At 45.8% G+C, this 21,092-nt stretch overlaps 1 protein-coding gene across 1 annotated transcript in view; it reads right to left on the bottom strand.

Annotated features, from left to right (window-relative positions):
- The window catches only part of LOC135385246 (uncharacterized), a 76,904-nt gene extending 56,034 nt beyond the window's left edge, over window positions 1-20,870 (bottom strand). Inside the window, exons 1-4 of the mRNA XM_064614450.1 lie at window positions 20,822-20,870; window positions 14,494-14,565; window positions 7,453-7,504; window positions 4,541-4,849 (exon numbers count right to left, since the gene is read on the bottom strand). Coding sequence (XP_064470520.1) covers window positions 4,541-4,849; window positions 7,453-7,504; window positions 14,494-14,565; window positions 20,822-20,851 — 463 coding nt within the window. The 5' untranslated portion in view covers window positions 20,852-20,870. The remainder of the gene's footprint in view (window positions 1-4,540; window positions 4,850-7,452; window positions 7,505-14,493; window positions 14,566-20,821) is intronic.
- Between the last annotated feature and the right edge of the window lie 222 nt (window positions 20,871-21,092).

Here is a 21,092-nt window from a genome sequence, read left to right as displayed (position 1 = left end):
ACATATGCGTCTAAATTCTTCAAAGCGGATGCCAAGGTCAACACCAACTAAACCATGGCTCCGGCTCTCTCCTCCCATGCATGGGCGTATATGCATGGAAGCTGTATACTGAACAGACATGCATGCTTCACGCACAAACAAGAAACAAACTTTCCATAAGAACAAAACGTGCACAAAATCATAACATAGCTGTATCCACTGCCATGAGGGTGTGACGCCACATTATACAAAGGCCAAATACAATAATACTACAAACATAAAATGGTGACCGTGGGAACAGGAGGGAATTCAACCATCACAGGGAAAAGAGACGAAGAGTTACGGCAGACATCTACGGGAGCTGCAGGGATGCAGGCGCCATTCCAAGTAGTACTGTGATATGTATCGTTTCCATGAAATATACCAGAGTGAGGTGCACACATACTGTGAAGTCGAGGGGAAGCTTGCCTGCATTTTCTTGACAGGTATTCAATATTTGAGAGATATTCTATCTCTATCTCTATCTGCTATCTATCTCTATATTCTACCTGGTGATATTCCATACGTTGAGATACTCTGTGCGAGTTTGTAGTGTCACATAACGCGCAAGTCTTATATTCTGGGCGCGAACCTGTGAACGTGGTGAATCACTCGATCTGCACATTAATATTTTGCTATTCCGGCAACTGTATTATATAAAAAGCAGATATTATGTGAAAATTCCGTCCTGCGTTGAACTGCGCAAATTCCCCAACCACTCTGCCTTTAACGTGAATAATGCACAGACAGACCACAGTGACAAGCACATTCGAAAAACGGGGGAAGGGGAGAAAAAACAACTGATTTGTATGCTCAATGACACAGCAACATGCAGGCAGACGTGACACTGTTTCAAGATCTTCTAAGCCTGTGCGTTTGTACGATCGACGTGTTCTCCCCTTTGCATTGTCCCACGACCATCCCAAACGCGAGTGTGGCACAGTTTCCGGAAAGTTTGAATCGGTCAAACAAAAAAACGTCTTTTTTTTTGGGGGGGGGGGTCCGAAAAATTGGAGAAAATAGAAACAAACGCGGTTACTCTGAGACGAAGCATTGCTGGCCAAGCCATAGCATAAATGAGCTAGAAACTTTAGTAGTGTTCACCCTCTAGGCATAAATGCAGAGCAGAGCATCCCATGAGACTGCTGTCTACTCTGAGATAGGTAATTAGAACAATCCGTCCACTCCGACCAGAACTCCGACATTATGTGAACGCGATGGCGACCGCTTAGAGCAGCCAGACGGAGCTCTAAGTTGGTGGTTATTGGAGGATTAGAGGCACCTAAGGCACTGTTGGCAGGTTGGAACGCATCGAAGGCACGAAAATTTACATTTTTGAATCTTGTCGCCTGGAAATTTTGGGCAATTTTTCCGGAGACGAGGAAAATACAAAAAAAAACGTCTTCTCCCAAAATTTCCGGTTTTTTTCCGGGGCTTCGCATCTCTCACAGCTGCTACCTGCAGTCAAATAATTATGGTGGTGTTCCTTTACAATATCTGCACTTTGTGCACGTTATCACGTGTCGTTCAACGACAAAGCAATCCGAAAGCACATCAAACATAAAACGTATACCCTGAGACACACACACACACACACTTCCCCCACACAGCACAACTGTCCGTCTATTCATTGTGCAAAGAAGCGCAGAACACGCATGTAATACAACGAAATCAGAGATCCATTTACCTGAATCAGCAGTTTGTCCGTTACGGTATCGAAAGCTTCCCGTAATGCCTCCTTCACGTCATCTGCACGGTGATCGCCTCCCACTGTGATATTGCTCTGTCGATGACTTGTATTTCACAAACAGAGTGACACTGGTGCTAACCTCACGCAAACGTTTCGCGAAAATGATGAACGAAAAGCTACAAAACTACAAAGACCATGTGCAAAGCAGCCTCACGAGTTTCAAAACCGTTGACGACACCGAAAAAGTGGAGCGGCAAATCCCGGAGCCTCGAATATGAGTTGGGAGGCGCGTTATACGTGTATGTGTATGTTTTCACTTTTTCATTTTACTTTTTAATTGTCTAAGCAGGTGCACAATCATTGTTTGTGCATGGCACACTAGCAGAGCAAACATTTTACCTATGCGTTTTACTGCATGCGTGCAGCCGTTTCACGCAGTCTCACGTTTTGAGGACACTGCAGGCGGCTCCACGGGTCCTCTCTCCTCCCGTTTTCGCACCCAGCAGATTCCGCCTGAAGGAGTGCGAGGAGGAAGAGAGGAGTCATTGTCGGAGAAACGGCGAAAGGGGCTAAAGCGCGCATTTGACGCCTCGCGACTCCCTTTTTTTCTTAGAGTGCCGTAGTGAGGCTGAGACATTAGAGTTATGTCGAGCTACACTTGCTTCCGATTAAGTGAATTGTCAGGCTCTGTGCAGGAAGAGGAACTGAGCCGCAAACTAGGCCCTCAACAAATTCAACAAATTCAGTGTTTGTTTGTGTGTGTTTGTGTGTGCCTGTGCTTGTAACTATTCCAATTATTGATGCACCTTAGGAATCGTGTGATAATTTCATCCGTCATTTACGTGTACAACGCGTACCTCCAATTAAGAACGCCGTGGCGTCGCAATAAAGCTGCACTGAGGTGAAGGGATCTTCATGGAATCGATCTCCGTCCTCACTCTTCTTGCAAGCTGCATCCCGTGGACCATTGTATTCAGCGGGTATTTGGGTTCTCCTGAGCTACAGTCCGATAAAAGAAAAACACCGGACTCCGATAATGTGAATTTGTGATCTGCGTGGAATCGAAATCGTTCTCTGTCATCCCACGTCTTCAACGAGAGCCGAAGGTTCATCTCTTCATGTAAGGCTTCCGAACCACCAGAGACGCACGCACCCAGCTCACCAGAGGACTGGCTATATCCCCAGTATCGCAGGTTTACAGCAGGAACCAACTGAACCGGAAAATTTCCGGTTCAGTGCACAGGATGCTTGCAGTATTAACACTAGACAACGAGGCATGTCCAGTACTTCGCGATACTCGCAAGCCTAGAGAAGATGGGTCGATTTCTTTCATAGTTTTGTTGTCCATATGCACTGTAAATGGTGACATACTTGGTAGATATTCAAAGTACTCTTTACACGATAATACATATGAGACAACTTGTTCCAGCCTACACCCTTAAAAAAGTTAGGAAAAAAATAGCCGGAGCTCTTTGGCTGCAGGTAGAGTGTAAGCACTTAAAAACATACGCTCTTAAAAAAGGTGGGTTGTATCTCATTTTTGGGAGTACACCATTGCCACGTAAGTCACTCCCTTGGGAGTGTACAACTGAACCTTTGTATGCAATAAGGGGATAAGTCCAAAAATCCCAAACCGAAAAAAGGGGCCTGATCTGATTGTCCGTCCCTCTGACAAACATGCATTTCCCGTTTTTCACCATGCTGTAGCGGGCCAACAAATCACAATAAGGTCCTAAACTTTCACTAGCAGGTGCATACTGTATGTAGATGTCATTGCAGCAAAAATAGTAAGAAGGGGATAAGTTGACTTATCCCCTTATTGCATACAGAGGTTCAATTACTCCCCATAACCCTTTCTCCTGTCTTCTGACCCCTTATGGCCCTGTCTCCCAGTCTCCTCACTGCCTTATGAAGGGAGTGAGGAGGTAATAGAACAGTGAGCGAGGGTAATTGAACACACCACCCGAAAGGGAGTGATATATGTGGCAAGGGTGTAATCCGAGAAAGGAGTTACAACACACGCTTTTTTAAAAAGTGTATATGACAAACTACGCCGTTAGAGAGGTAAGCTGTCACAATTGAGAACCGCCTCGGAGCGTGGATTTTTAAGCGCTGTTTACATTGCTTTGTGGTGTTGTCTACACCGTACATTAGTTTACTATGCGTGTTGCCCAGAGAATGCATCCAACTCTAGCAGTGGTTTCATCTTGGTGGTGCTCGTACTTTCGCTACATTATTTGAGAGATCTCGAAAAGGTAGCATGCGTAAAAATGTCATCACTCGCCCGGTTCTTCTGCATTTGGTCCCTTACAAATGCAGTACTTTACCTCGGGAAGAGACTGTTTCAGGTAAAACCAAATTGCGAGCGGCATCATTAGTAGACACCGTGATACATGCTACACGGACCGCTGCTATACGAAGAACCATGTGAGCGGAACTTCTGGGAGGGAGTGGAGATGGGGTGTGTTGTTTGACATTAGTGATACTGTTGATTCTATTTTGGTGCTATATTGGTGTCTGCCTAGTGTCAGAGTTACGTCAAATAGTGAAGAACCCACACGTTTCCTTACTCACTAACACTACCTGATATAAACACATTCATGGCATAATTCAAGGCCATGATGGAGGCCGGGTTGTGGCAGGATCAAATCCCATCACCGACTACCTGTCAGGTATCACGCCAATCTTCGTCAAACGATTAATACTAGTGCCCGATGAAGGTGCATCAAAGCTTCTATGACGCCATCGGTTTCCTTTGTATACCTTGCACCACTACTCGGTACAAAAAAAAAGGGGGTGGGGGGTATTGGATCCCAAAATACGAACACTAACCTGCAACAGCTGCGCCGGTTTGGAAATCGGTAACGTTCCCAGAATGCTCGTTGCCGTTCTTGTCCTTGTAATGCAGTGACACATTTATGTCAACTCTTTCATACGGCGAGAGACCGGTGACGTCGAACTTGTCCCTGTGCACGGGAATTTGCTGTTCTTGTGCTCGTCCATGCTCAGGGATCCAAGCGATGTGGATAGTGTACCGGGCGCCGTTCGTGACACAAGGAGGCAGGGGCCGGAAAGGTTGCCAGCTAACTGTAACCCTTGTAGGTCGAAGATCGATTCTTGCATATCTTAACTGCGTTGGAACTGCGAAGGAAAAGATTTCGTGCGTTCATGTCATCGGCTGCTTCCACCCGGATAAGGAAAACTTAAAAGAACCCTATACAGGTATTCAAGGTGCACTTTTTGTCGTGCACTGTGATACGTTGCCGGCGGTGAACGTTTTCGAAAATTGTTGGAATAAAAATGCGCGTAATGCCTCCAAACCAACACGATATTCACTGCACTCTTTCGTGCCCATGACCCGCCTGCGATGCCCTGCCGAAAATAGCGACACGTCATTTTGATGCCGACCCTCATCAACCAATCATAACTACAATAAGCCTGCGCACTGCTAACGATGACCCAGTAAGGCCGAAAACAGCTGTCTAGTGCTGGTATGACCAAGTTTGAGAATTATAAAAAAACAGTAAAAATACGGGACGCTTATATACGATTTTATTATGATATTGGGAGGCGAGGTAAATACTGCTATGTATGTACCGTCGTCTCGTTTGCCTCGGCCAAGGTGACAACGAAGAAAAGGGCACAGGGGTGGCGTGCCACGTGATGTCACCACTGAACTCATTCTTGCAGTTTCTTTAAAAGCCAATTACGCTGTGTTTTTTTTTTTCTTCTTCTTTTCTATGGTTAAAATGGCTTGGTCACCACTGCGCGCTTGGTCATTGGGTCCTGGAACACAGGCGCGTCACTACCCCCAACAACACCGAATATCCTCTGGATGTGCGAATAATGTCCTAACGGATTCGTACGTCCGATGGATATCACTCAGATATCCATCGGACCTGCGAATTCGTTAGGACATTATTCGTAGGGTACGCAATTCGGTACGCAACACTATACATCTTTGACTTGAAAACGCCGAGATAGCACGTCCAAGCCGCACCCAAGTTTCAAAAGTTCCATTTCACGTGCACACTATGTCTGCGAGGATGTCGCGATACTCCCCCAACCGGTATGACCCACGCGCCGTAGTTTGTCTCAACGGAGCACATCTTTTGCATAATGTCCTCCACCTCCGGTGTCTGGAACGCAGCCTTCCTGCACGTCTTATCCTAACTAGTCTTCCTACCTTGTCCTAGCCTTCCTCGTAACGTAGCTTGGTTTCAAGAACGGGAGTAGCCCCCGGATTATGCTTTTCGAACGGCGTTATCTCGTGATAAATGCGCTAGCTAGCCTAGAGGAATCGCATATTTGGATATTGAGCGTCACATGTTTTCGTGGAGCATGATAACTGCAGAATGTCCATCGAGCTGTTTAGTGCACCCTTAAATGAGGCTAGTGCACCGCTTTGTAGTCATGTATGCGGCATTGCACTCGATGACTTCAATATTCAGAACTTTAGCTGTATCCGGATCACGCTGTTTGTGTTATAACATTCACGAAAACGTTTCCATGAAGAGTCCTCGATAAACCGGGTGTGCCAAACTGAGCATCAACCGAGCACACGGCAGCCGGTTACCATGGAAACAGAGAAGCACCGCACTGCCTGAGAAGGAAGCGCCGATTTCAACGACAATACGTGCTACCTATGCAGTAAGTGGGGCGAAAGTGACATAGGCTCTAGCGGATGATACTTTGTTCACACTGTTGCACTATCACGGGTCAGGGTTACGACGCGGCACGGTTGTCATCGCAACGAAGTACGGCGAACCAAAAAGCATGCGTACCACAAGAGTTGGGCTGGTCCAAACTACGTGAGACAGGTAGACGAAGAAAGAGTGGACACATGATTCGTCGAACATAGGCGTTTTCCGTATGAAGAACGCGTGTGTCTGACAAGTGCCTCCTACTACAACCGCATCCGCACTTGATGTGTACCGTACCCGCAACGGAGAAGTGTTGCAGTGTGAACCAGTCATTACAGTAGGAGTGCAACAGCTTCGGACGAGGGGTGACTAGGATGCACTTCTTTTAGTTAAAAATAACCTTTTTTTTTTTCAAGTTCGATTCCGAGACAGTCTATATTAGAAGCAGCTTCCCACGCATAATTACTGAAAGAAGCCCTTGATTATCCGGAAGAAACTTCGTTTCACTTCTGATATTGCGAAGAATCCCGTTAGGGTTATAAGAACAACAACAATCAAACTATCAATGATGGTGCCATGGGGTGTAACGTTGGTGGAGGAGCTAAAGCACTACCACGAAAATCCTGACAAAATCCGCTTTCTTGCCTTATCGTTCCTGGCCGTAGACGTGTGAAGACGTAAGGCCACAAACTAATTGTATGTTATTTCGGTTCGCGTGCAGAATGTCATTTTAATGGTGTTGTCAATATAACTAAAAACGAAAAAAAAATCAAACAAAACAACTTTATTACGGGATGATGGCTGGGGAGCTTCATCGCCAGGGCGATACTCTACCCCATTGCTGGTGGTGATGCAGGGAATGAGAAAAAATCAAAATGCCTACTTCACTGCGCAAAGCGAGTGAATCAGGTCTTCAGAATAAATTGCTGACGAAAATTGTCAGACAACTATACCCATTCATTTACCTGTGTATCAGATATAGCTCATTTGTTGCTCATGTATAGCTCATCATACCATTTCCCCTCGGACTCAATGCGTTACCCGCTATACACTCGCTCTCACTGTATGAAAAAAAAAAAAAAAAACCGTCCCTATACTTACGGCATTGTGGATCCACGTTTCCATCTTGAGCTTGCGCAGTCCGAGCCCACATCTGCAAAGCGTATTTCAACGGGTCATTTATAAATGGAAGGGCGTCTTCCCTGGGTATTCCTCCGAGAGATGACGGGCAGAAACCGAGCGTAAGAGCTCGCCTGTATTCTGTAATTCGGGGCGAAATCGAGCACCACTTATACATTGGTGTGTTATTGGGTCAGGGATAACAGGTAACTTTATTAGTCAACGTCGGCCTGGAACAGTGTTAGCAAAAGAATATACAACACACCAGCCATGTTCGGCAACTACTCAATGTAGATCGAACATTGTGCTGTATACATGGTGTTTGCTGTAACGTGTCGCTGAATTGTATAAAAAAATCTAGACATTGTACAAGGATGCCGCTTGATGCATTGGTCTTTGCGGCACTTTTGCCACCAGAGAAGACTGATTTTGCCAAATTTCAACTGCAATAAATTGAATTTTTAAAACTGATTTCGCTAATTTGCCAAGTCAACCTCGCGTTTTTTCCAACGGAAATGGAAAGCGCATGTTCGATTTACCCCGAAACATCACTGAAGGCGTCCAGCACCACAGCGGGAACACATGAAAACAAATATGCAAAAAGCGCCGTTTTGGAACTCGCAAGTCGCCGGGCGCGCGTATTTCAGCGCTATGCCGGCCGTCGTTCAAGGCAAGAAGAGATATGCGTGGAACGACAGGAAGCGTCAGGTGAAAATTAGTGATGTGTCGTTCGCGAATGAACAGTTCGGAATTAACGAATCCCGGGCAGAAACCGAATGAACTCATTCACTATTGTCGATCGTACTCGTGCACCAGTTCACTTAGACGCCCCCGTTTTGTCAGGTTTCGCTGCGTTCGCTTGACAGTTTTTCGTTTCTCCACTCTCCTCCAGTCGATGGTGCGCGTGTCGCCATCTATGTTCGCCGCTGTAAAGCAGTGTTGAACGCATGCGCAGTAGTTAGCCAGGAGAAGCTCAGCGCGCGTGGCCCGAATATCTGATGTGTTCGTTCAAATAAGTGAATATTAGTGACTCGTTCGAAAGATTCGTTCGCGAATTATTGACGCCAGTGGGTCATGTGACCCTGATCATTACTAGTTTTCTATGCGGAGCCTCTACCGTAGCCACTGAGGCGCCAAATTCGAAGTAGGCAGGCACCAGGGGACTGGTTTGAGATTTCTAAGTACTGATCATTACTAAATACGTACATGAAAAACATGTCCGCCATCTCACATACTAGCCAGAAAGGGCCTTTTCCGGTATACCTGACAAATAACTTGGATTTATCGAGTGCAGATCACCACCAGCGATACGTAGAGCGAGCGGATCATAAACAAAAAATCAGAAAACACATTTTGATTCTGAATAATTCCACCCATACGACGCCCGCCACAAAGCTCGATATCGACGCGCCGTAGTGAACCAACGCTAAGATTCCAAAGGAGACCAGCAAGAACAACGCAATTGTACTCAGCGAGTCGCGGAGAACCGAAGAACCAGTGCGCCGTTTGAGAGCAAACGATTCCGTTGCTCTTCGATTCAGCTCGCGAGTGAACGGTTCTCCTCGTTCTCCTATTCCTTCGATTCAGTTGAGTTATCTATCGTTCTTCGATCCCCGGCTTTGCGACTCGCCTTCAGTGCTCACCGATTTATCCCAGATCGTGGGGCTTGGCCAATCACAAACCGGTAAGCTGCCAGTGTGGCCAATCGAGCTCGTGGCCTGTCATCACGACCTACTAGAATATAGCGACCATGTCATACGGACCCCTTCCCGGCGCCGCATTTGGAAGCTAGCGGTGGCGCTACTCATCGGCCCGGTTATTGCTTCCTCAATTTCTACAGTACTCTGTACTTTAGCTTACTTTAGTATTTTAGTACAAGCGGTGAATGTCCCACAAGAGATGCTTCCTTCTCAAGTTGATTATCATCATCATTCTACGCGTTTTCATAGGAAGTGTTGCTGTCGTCTGCTACGATAATCGTGCTTCCGCTTCTGCGCGTTGAAAATTCAAATTTCTATCGTCCAATCGTGATGCAGATCCCGCGGGCCGATGAGTAGCGCCCCTAGCGGATCGTGCGGACAGGTTCCTCATTGGGTTTGCCGATTATGACATGGTCGCTTTAATCTAGTAGGTCGTTCCTGTCATATTCAAGCTTCAGAGGAATGCCGACAGATGGCGTCCGCACCGGAATAGTTGAGTGGTGATTCATTCGACCGCCGGGAACGGCGGAAACACTACCTCGAGCGGGAAGTAAGCTCGATCGTGGGTGGCATTCGATTCTTACTAACAGGTCGCAGTGAGTCTCGCTGTTTTTCGTAGACTAAGTTCATTCTTTTCGAAAGAAAAGTGCTGCACCGGTCCATCACCAGTTAATAAATACATGAAAGGACCATGGCGAAAAGAATGTGAGAGGGTTGCACTGCTTGAACTAGTTCAGGGCCGCAGTGCAGGCGAAAAGAATGGACCTACTATGAAGGGGACCAAAAAGTAACTATGACAGTGAATTTGTGTGACCAAAGAAAGCCCTGCCGAGAGGCGGAAGCAAGCGGAAAGTGGACTGAAGAAAATGTAAACTAAGAGAGAATTACAGTGCGGCAGAATGAATTGTTTATTTTCTTAATGACAGCGAAAGGCGGTCCCATAAACATGCATTCGCTTATCGCAACATATGACCAATATGGCCGGCAGGTGACTCTCAGATTTAACGCGTAATGTGTTGTACGACCCCCCCCCCCCCCCATCATGGAACATACTCGCCCACAAAACAGAACTCTTATTCAGTCACTGTCCACAACCCTGCACATAAGTAGATGCCGGTTCGCCGTTGAGAGGTCACATGATGTTATGACGTCACGGAAAGATGAACGAAAGAACGAATCTTTTGAACGGTTCAGTGAACCAAACTGAACTGTACGAACGAGTTGACCAAAGTGAACTGGATTGCCCATCACTAGTGAAAATGACGGGGTGACCTTTTCAGAGGCAGCAAATTTTGTGCGGCGAGGGAATATCAAGGGGGCGGAGCAACCACGGCCCGCATAGTGCTGAAATACTCGCGCCCGCCGACTTGCGAGTCCCAAAACGGCGCCTTTTGCATATTTGTTTTCATGTTTTGCTGCTGTGGTGCTGGACGCCTTCAGTGATGTTTCGGAATAAATCGAACATGCGCTTTCTATTTCCGTTGGAAAAACGTGAGGTTGACTTGGCAAATTAGCGAGACCAATATTAAAAATCCAATTTATTGCAGTTGAAATTTGATAAAATCAGTCTTTCTTGGTGGCAAAAGTGCCGCAAAGACCAATGCAGCAAGCGGCATCCTTGTACAATGTCTCGATTTTTTTCTATAATTCAGGGACACGTTACAGCAAACACCCTCTATGCATGTGTACTTCTGAAGGAGATTATGTTCTGGTAAATTACGTTTACAACATAATTCGCCGCACTACGTTGCGGGAACCGCGGAGTTCGTGTCGGGTCCTAGCAGTGTTGTACCCGTTACCGAAATATGGTATCGCGATACCGATACCCGTTACTTGAGTAAAAAGTATCGAAATACCGATATCGATACTTCTTTTGTACAGTAACGAAGTACCGCTACCGTTACTAAAAAAAGTAACGCGATACTTTGGGCGATACTTTTGTTTTAAATACGGAGATGGTGCAACATGGAAATATCGCTTACGTGAACAGTTCTGCAGTGAAAAGACAGCATATTTCATATGTAGCTCGGAAACGTTATGCTTGACTTTTAGCAATAGCTGATTCTTGAAATCGTCTTCTGTCATCCTTGCAAGCTGTGGTGTCTCAGGCAGCTGACAGAGGCCAGTGTGACAATTATGTTAGTGTCAGGCCCGCACATACCATGAAGTCCAATGACCCAGGAATCCTATCTGAAGTTTACAATGCCACAGTATATGTGAGTGTGACCCAGTGCGACACGGCAGCTTAGCAGTGGAATTTAGAGCGCACTGTTAAAGAACTTGACCTCTGTTCGTTGACCTCAACTCTTTTGTTGAACACAGCGTGGTTATTTCCTTCAGTTTCAAAGAAAAACGGTGAACACGTGTTTGGTATAATTTCCTAATTCCGGTTACGGAGCACGTAGGCGTGTCCACAAGATTGTTGTCGAGGGCTACACGGACCATTGACAATGAATAAGAGTAAGAAATATGGTCGGTGAAGAAAGGGTGGGGCACTAAAAAGTATCGGTATCGGTAACGATGCGTTACCATAAATGCGTAACGGAAATACTTTTCCGATACTGATTTTAAAAAGTATCGCCGATACGCACTCCGATACCGAAAAAGTATCGATTAGTGTAACGGCCTTACTTGTAAAGGTGATACGTACAACACTGGGTCCTAGTCACAGGGTTGATCGTACCATTCAGTCTGAATTTTCTAAAATTCTACGAGGTGGATTTGAACGAAATTTGTGGCGCTCGTATACGGACCGCCTAGGTTGTCATGTGAGCCAGCAGTATAAAATTGCACTGCCTGCTGCTCTACAGTACCTTTAATGTGCGCCGAATTATACTAAGGTTTGCTCTCTAATGTTTTCTGATAAATCTAAACCGCACAAAAGTAAAAATTTCGAATATTTCGTATGCCTATGCGCAAGCCGCTCAATTGGGAACGTAATGTTACAGGCGGAAACACCGTATAGGGGCAACGGAGAAATCCGTCGGAGAACAAGGGGTTGGACTCGCTGCAGGAAGCGTTACCATAAGGAAGTTGCCATCCGTTGGTCATGGTAGGCGTTGCCTCTCCTTGGTAGTTTAATTCTGCTAAAGTTAACGCGCTTGTTTTTCTAAATTCATCATTTGCTACCGAAATTCAGCACAATATTTGCGTATATCATATGTGTTTCTTTAACAAATAAGCAGATAATATTTTCCCAATACATCACTTGCTTGTGTGCTGTCGTTCCTCACTTCGTCCCTTTATTATCACGAAATCATAGACGAGAGAACGAAGTGGCGGGTGGTTTCGGGTTTGCTATTTCCGGTTCCCATTGGTTCGCAGAGCAGGATGAACATGACGGTTAACTGTGTGTTTATTGTTGGATTAAGTACTATTGTCTTCAGAAATACATGCCTGCATTTGGTACTATATTTATTGATATCGCCCGCAAAGCATAAAGACGTTGATTCAACGTATCATAGGCGGTAAACATGTACATCCGTGTTGCGGGAAAGCAAAGGGTTGGCGGTGTCCCAGACGATCTCATAGATAAGGTATGATTCACGTTCGAAATCGCAAATTTTACCCTGTGATACCGACAGCACTACTCGAGTTTGCACGCACACAAAAGGGGTCGTACAGCTCGCATCAGAGTGAACTTGAACGCTATCCCAGCCTGCGTGGTAATGCATAGTAGAAATAACGGCGGAGAATATTTCGGCCATCAATTTTGCAGTTACACGGGTCACTCTCGTTTTTGAAGAAGTTTTTTTCTGCTAGGCGCTGCCAGGGTGGCTCTCTTCGAGCTTCGAAGGTTGGAGCGGTGTTCAAGTCTACTTTGACGAGAACCGTACGTACTCAACGCAATTACGACAGCTTGCCTCACTTCGTTCCCGCCATCGGCCCGTTTCGCCGGTTGTTATCTCACGTGACTACACACGGTTGGTAATAAACGGAGCAGGTCCGCTGTAGCTGGAATTCGTCCACTAACACTGTCCACGACCCACGGATGGCTGCGCCCGGGCGGTCACACTCGGGGATGAGAGGATCCCGTTGACGGTGCGCTAAGTCCGTTCTCTAGAGTCCTCCCACATTAACTTTATGTTCGGAGGACCCAGCTAGATCATGCCCATAGCGTAGAAATGTGGATATTCCCTAGTCAAGCTTTTTCTGTTGCTATCTTCCCACATCGGTAGGCCGTACCAGCGGAGCCGAGAGCCGCCATCCAGGAGCCGCGGATAGTGTCGCCATTTTCATCCTTTGAAGATTGTGTCTAATAGAAAAAGTTGTGAGAGCTGCATAGATGCTATTTTTGCAAGTGATTCATACGGTCAGGCAGACATCCTCTGTAAAAGGATATGTATCTGTAGGATTACCAATAACCACTCATATTCATTAATTCGCCCTTTAACTAGGCAATTTCGGACAAAAACAGAACAATACCCCGTCTCATTAAAAGCCAGTCCATTTTTAAGAAATCCTGAAACGCGCACGTGTTCGAAATATCAATCGCCCAATTTTCCTATGCAAAAGAGACGAAATTGAAATCGCGCCGACCGGCAAGGCGGAGAGGACAGCGCCAACTTCACATCAGAGGGCCACGTGCTTAGGAACGACGGAGATTATTCGAGTACGTGCCCATCTGCTGTCCAGGGCACGCTTGCACGAAACGTTGAGGCAATTACTCAGTGCTGACCTTGTTAGCTTCGGGAATGTCTTCTCGACAAGGTACTGTGTTCGACGCTTCCCTTTCTTTTAGCATTGGCAATGCGAGCAAGGGCAGGACCGAGACATAGCCTCAACGTTCCTACAAACGGGCCCAGATACATACTTTCCGACTCCGATAAGCCGCTGTCAGCGTAGTTCATGTGCTGCGGAGCGCAGTTCTCCTTTCTCCTCATTTGCATATCAAAATTCGGCAATCGATATTTCACGGCACGCACTGGTTTCAGATTCTTTTTTAAGCAGACAGAATGACTTTCAACGATCATTGTCTTCCATCCTGCTACTTCGTTTGTGCCCGAAATTCCCCAATTAAAGAGTTAATTAATATATTTGGCTTCAATTAGTCATCTTGTAGTCACATACCCTCTTCGTGAGGATGTCCGTTTGCCGCAGCACCCAGCTAGAAAAACGACATCTATGCTGCTCTCACAGCTTTTTGTAATAAAAGATCTGTAACAGCTAAAAATGAACACTGCGCTATCGCTCCGAAGCGCTGACGCATGACCAGGCCACGCGTTCGTCGGTTACAGTTAGGTCTCACGGTCCCTTTACGATGTGTATCATCCCATGTGAGCTTCCAAGATATGTTTTTGTTGATACAGCAATAGTCACTTACCGTAATGGCGAACAACACCACGGTCCACAGCGACGGGGAAGACCTTATCATGTTCTTCGTTTCCCTGAGAAACTATGATTAAAAAAAAGCGTAGTATTAACTTCTACACTTATAAAGACATTTTATGTACAACTACGGTGCACACTATTATGATGCCTAAGAAATGGACATCGGCAAATGAACTTGTGGAGAGCACGGGCTGATGCAGTGCATAAAAACAACAACAAAACAATGTTATTGCGAGGTGATGAATGGGGAGTTTCATCGCCAGGGGAGATACTCTACCCCATTGCTGGTGGTAATGCGGGGAGTGAAATAATGAGCCCCTTCACAATAAGGATCGAAGTCCTATGGTATCCAGAGAGGTGAAGAGAGCATTGAGGGCAGAGCGTTTGGTGGGCTCGATGTGGCTAGGGACCAAGCAATTTCGTGAGGGGGGGGGGGGGGGGGCGAGCATAAAAACAAAGTCAATGAGTGTGTAGGGGAAAGCAGACCAAAGCTGAAAGGCGGGGCAATGCGGAAAAATTCTCTCTTCGGCTTGTTGGTGGCGTCATCACCACCTCATGCGGAATGTTCATCGAGCAGGGCTACGTGTGTGTTTGGAAGAAATTTTATGTCGATGAACAGGTGTGTTGAATGTTGGTGAGTAAATATCGTTTTCTCACTGCTGTCGCCAAAAAGGTGTACAGTCACATCAAATCTGTAAGTTATGAACAAATTATAGTAGCGCTGACTTATCACTTGGTAACTTCAAGCAACGGCTATGCTGTAAGAGTCTAACATCGAGTACATTTGATTGATGGACAACCTGTGAGGGGCAAAGTAAAAATAGACAAAGTGGAAAATCGTCACTGCTTTTGTTCCCACTAACACTTACTAGAACCCTACAGATATATTAACAAAAGTCGATATCTACTCGTGACGTGTCCCTTTACTTTTCAAATAAACCTTTAATCTCCCTCTAAGAGAGTGTACATACTTTCCACATACTCAATACTTTTCGCTTTGCCCTCCCCACTGGGCAGAGTGAGAAATATATCTCTACCCGAGAAACGTCATCATGGCGTTGGTAGACAGACTGAAACGGAAACAAATCGGAAGGGGAGGGCTGGGTTCTACGAATGGGCACTTGTTCGCTACCTCCTATTGAAAGAAAAGTAGCACCGAATGTCGCGTACCTTTCAGAGACTATCATTATCCCATCAAAACCGTGGCTTTCGGGCGCGACCTAGTTCGCCTCTAGCTTTGAGAGTAGTTCAACTCTACCAAATCGGTGGCGCTGTCGAACACTATGACGTCATTTGCTTACAGGTCACATTTGATGTCATTTGTTTACTGTTAAACAGGGAGAGGTCTATTTTGGTTACCTTGCAACATATTTTGCAAGGTCTTCGTCACCTTTGAGATTTCCTGTCATCAACAGACCTCTCCACCCTGCTTTGATCACCTGAATCCTGATCGCCATCATCATCTCTCACTATCGACAAATGGCACTGGGACAGCGCCCAGCCTGCTGGCCGGCAGCAGCCCCATTTCATCATCGTCACTTTGTGTGTGTGTTGGTATAAAATATACCTAACAACCCACACTATGATACAATAATGTAGACGGGTAGAAATCCAGCGAACCGGTAGAGATGTAGGAAGGGAGTTGTCTCAGGACAGAAGCCGCCGATATTTCGAACAGAGACTGTTCTCCTTCTGGGCACCGTCCTCATCATTGGCATGGTATTTAAAGGGTTAGGTGTGATGTGTTTAAAGGTTCATGCGAATTGTGGGTCAACAGCCCGGAGGGAAGAGAGGGTCCGTACGGGCTTCTGCGGCTGGAGTGAATGGCCGCTTTGTTAGAGTGTGGAGGGGATTATGTGAACGTAGTGATCTAGGCTCCAGACCGGTTACAGAAAAATGGGAGGTTCACGAACACGTGGACGAAACGGGACAACAGGCAAGAATTAACAAACATAGCGAAAGATGAGGAGGTTAGTGGTTACGTGGGGAAAATTCCAGAACAAGCAAAGGTTTTTTTTTTTTTTTAATATTTGTAATACAAAGTTGTGGCATATAATAAAGAAAGCAGAAAGCAGTGGCCATGCAGAACATAACAGATGATAATGGAGATAGAAGGGAAAAGCATATTTTATTTGTGAAGTGTTTCTAGGATGCCTTGTGATTTGTTGATACCGGACGGGTGAAGAGCGTTGAACTTGTATATGAGATAAGGCTCCCTATCACGTCTGTCACGTGTACGTGGATCTAAACCCGGTTTCTAGAATATATAGTTTAATGTTGTCAAAATAGTGACCAGGAACGTTAAAGTGTTCGGCGACTGCTTTGGGGAGTTTGTTGGACGTGTCGGTTCTGCGTCCGGTAAGGCGGTGTTCATTTGTTGGCCGGTTTCACCAATGTATTGCATAGAGCAGTCGCCGCATTCAATGCAGCATATGGCATTGGAGCTTGTGCATGTGAATGCGTGGTTAACGAGGTGGGTGTAATTGCTCGCAGTGCTTTTGATGGAGTTAGCGTGCTGAACGTGCTTGCATGTTTTGCAGCGCGGGAGGTTGCAGGGTCGTGTTCCCGTGTACGGGGTGCTCGTTTTGCTGATTTTGGCATTGACCAAGGAGTCTGCTAGGTTTTTTGTGGGTCGGTAGGGTCACCTGTATTGGATGGGTGAATATATTGCTAGTTCGGCCACTGCTTTGGAGCAGGGGTTCGTGCTTCTGTAGAATGGCTTTGATGTTTGGAAGTGCGTTCGAATATCTTGTGATGAAGCTTATTTGGCACGCGTCAGGATTTTTTCGGTTTTCCAGAACCTCGTTTCGATCGAGTGTAAGTGCCTTGCGACGGAATTCGGTTAGGAGGTAGTCTGGATAGTCCCTTTGGCCAAGTGTACTGCATAGGTCGTCAAGCTTCTCGGCGTAATCTGTGTCGTTTGAACAAATTCTGCGCAGTCTTACACTCTGCCCATTAGGAATTCCAACCTTACAGTGACGCGGGTGGTGACTCTTGAAGTGAAGGTATTGTTGTTTGTCAGTTGGCTTTTTGTACAGGGTTGTGGTGAGGTTGCCGTTGTCTGGTGATATTGTGGTGTCGAGGAAGTTAATTAAGTGGGTTGACTGTTGTGATGTGAACTTTATGTTGCTATGCGCGGTGTTCAGTAGATCTACGAACTTTTGAAATTCATGTTCCCCGTGTTCCCATATTATCAGTATATCATCGATGTATCGAAGGTACACAGATGGTTTTAATGAGAGGGCGCTGAGAACTTTGTTTTCTAAGAACCCCATGAAGATATTTGCGTATGTGGGTGCAACAGGTGTGCCCATACTTGTACCGTGTACTTGTAGGTAGTATTCGCCATTGAACTCGAAGTAGTTCAGTATAAGGACCAAGTCCATTACAGCGAGTATGGTTTCCGTGTCTTTTCTGGTGTTTGTTGTAGAAAGGGTATTGCAGAGGGCTGTGATTCCGTCGTTGTGTGGGATGTTAGTATACAGTGATGTCACATCCAGCGTGGCTAGTATTGTGTCCCTACCAAATGTATGAGTGTTGTTTATATCTCTGATGATTCTGAGGAGGTGGGGTGTGTCTTGTAGATGCGATGGCAGTGTTGTCGGAATATGGTTTAAATAGTGGTCCGGGAATTTCGAGAGTCTTTCTGTTGGTGTGTTGTTATTAGATAGAATTGGCCTGCCGGGGATGTCAGCCGTATAGAGCTCGTTGGAGTGTACCTTGTGGATTTTAGGGCAGTAAATAGAAACGACCTGCGCCTGTGTTTGATGGGGTGAGATATCTGAGGTCATCACGTGTGATGAGCTTTTGTTCGTGGAGGTCCTGTATGGTATGGGTTATTAGCGCCGTGTACTCCTTTGTTGAGTCATGGTCCAGTTTGAGGTAGTGTCGCGTATTGTTGAGTCGCCTACGAGCTTCAGAAATATAGTTCTCTGTGTGTATATATTTGTCTGGCCCAGTTCTCAGCACCCTCTCATTAAAACCCACTGTGTACCTTCGATACATCGATGATATACTGATAATATGGGAACACGGGGAACATGAATTTCAAAAGTTCGTAGATCTACTGAACACCGCGCATAGCAACATAAAGTTCACATCACAACAGTCAATTCACTTAATTAACTTCCTCGACACCACAATATCACCAGACAACGGCAACCTCACCATGCGCTGTGCATTCGGGTGCAAATGGTCTACTACGTCCCATATATTTTTAATCACCTACCTCCAGAGACTGTAACAATTAGTACAAAATCACAGCTAAAGCGTCTATTAAAAAATACTATTACTGTTAAAGTGGTAATTTACTGTGCCTTTTCCCTCTGTGTTTTTCTTCTCCATGACTTCCGTTTAGCACTTTTTTCCCGTTATCTTGTGGGTATTGACGAGTATCGCTGCTGGCTTCAGTCCCTGCTCACAAGCTCCCTCGGGCTTAGGCAGGACTGTTATATTTCCCTGTACCTCGCCACAAGTGTAATAAACATTGAATTGAATTGAATTGAATTATTTTAAGTCCGGCATATTCCGAGAAAGCGGACCGCTATGTGGAAGCGAGTATGATCATGTAGCCTTGCATTTATTACAACAAACGATAAGGTTTCCTTGTTTGCCTGTTTTGTACTCACTACAAACGGCATTGTTCATTTAGTATTAAACTTTTCCTGGTTGGTTGTTTCCCTCACTCACAAAATAGCCATTACTCCGCGTGCAATTAAATCGACGCTCGCATTCGGACATCCCGTCCGTCCCGACGGAACATACCTGCAGAAAGAATCCGATTTTTCATAAACCATTTAAATGTGGATAAACACACGCTGAATTGACTTGAAAGTAAATGCCGAAAACCACAAACTCATGAAGGGACACTGCAAGTGTAAAGCGGGAGCGGTGCTGCACTGGGGATATTCCACAATATTCACGAATTTGTGTATGTCACCGATTTGCCACAGTTGCGGGTATCAATCCCAATCTCGAAAGGAACTAACAGAAGCCTTATTGTTTTCAGCACCAGTTATTTTCTGCTACGATGAAACTGGTGCGCAAACATTATGCACAGCAGATGATGTGTGTACAGAAGTTTTACCTCGATGCTTTCGATACAACGTAGTAAAATAAACGATATGCAAACTGCAGAAATGAAGAGGTCCACATTTACTGTCGAACAGGACGCATGTATCACATGAGTAGATTTTGCAGGATAGATCACACTCCGTTGTCGCTCCAAATGACATGTATCCAGCGTTTGCTGCGGCCGCGCTTGTACAGCCGGGCAGGGAAACGATAAAACATCATTCTTCCCTTGGTTCTCGAAGCTGCAAAGACGCAGCATTACGAGCCATGCGGATTATGGGTACCCGAAACGTACTGGCCATTGCAAAAGTCGAAAAAAAAATCATCAGCTGCTTCATACGGCAGGAAGGTGAGAGCGGATTCGCCTTCAGTGCCGTTTCGCACCTCCTCGCCACCTGGGTGTCTTGGGGTGCTCTCTTCGCCTCCTCGAAACACTAGCGCACGGAGCCTATTGCAAGGATTAAAAGACACTGACGCTCGTTCGTCTGCATCGACAGGAGGCCCGCCATCCCGTGGTTTCGCCTGCCGCGCTCCGACACGTACGCACGCAGAGTAGGGCCGCGTTTTGCCGCATTAACCAGTGTTCGCCTTTTGAGGCATAATCTTTTGACGTCAGATGAAAAGTCTAACATCGGGCCATGTCCTGGCAAAATATAAATGAAATCAAAAGGGGCTTTTTCGAGAAACGGACCCGCAAAATCCTTGTTTTTTCGCAATATGCCTAAACATTTGCCCATTTCATCAGATACCTGCAAGAGGTATACACACGATAGATACATCAGATTAAAGAGCATTAAAAGCTGAGTGAACTGATATCAAGTATGGTAAAGAGAGGCATCTACAGCCAGAGAGACCACACGTCGAAGTTGGAACAAAACTGCGTGAGAGAGCATGCTCGCCATTTTTTATAGCACAGAGCGTTGCACCTGTGCGCCAAAGTTTGGGCTCATGCTGGCCTGTAGGCATGCTAAAGCATTAAAAAATTTCACTACAATATCTTTTAAAACTTGGGAGATATACGCGTGCAAACATCACAAAACTGAAACAGTCGAATTTAGGGGTAGATTTTCTCGATTTTTTGCACGAAAACTATTCGGCAGAAATTATTTATTTTACCGCTGTTGATCATCATGCACGATGAGCTTCTAAATATAAAATATAATGAAAATCCAGGATGTCGATGGGACCTCCCCGCCTGGACTGACGTGAAACCGGCCAACTGCTAATCTCGTTTCGTGTTCACTTACCTTGACACGTGAACGTTGAAGTATTAACATGACGACCACGGTGTATGCAGCGATATATGGCAGCACGAACACCACATATTGCAACAGATAAGACAGAGATCCAGCCCGAGCAGATAAGAATGTACAATGGCACATTACCCAAGCAGCACGATGCACTGAATTTCGAGTGCGACAGGGGCTTTTCAGTACACGTACACTACAGTACGACTTTCAGTACATTGTGCTGCTTGGGTAGAGAACAGGAAGACCGACAGTGTGCCGACGAAAGCAA

Source organism: Ornithodoros turicata, chromosome 2, assembly GCF_037126465.1.
Source record: "Ornithodoros turicata isolate Travis chromosome 2, ASM3712646v1, whole genome shotgun sequence".
Taxonomy (NCBI): domain Eukaryota; kingdom Metazoa; phylum Arthropoda; class Arachnida; order Ixodida; family Argasidae; genus Ornithodoros; species Ornithodoros turicata.
This window is presented reverse-complemented; position numbering and strand designations above follow the sequence as displayed.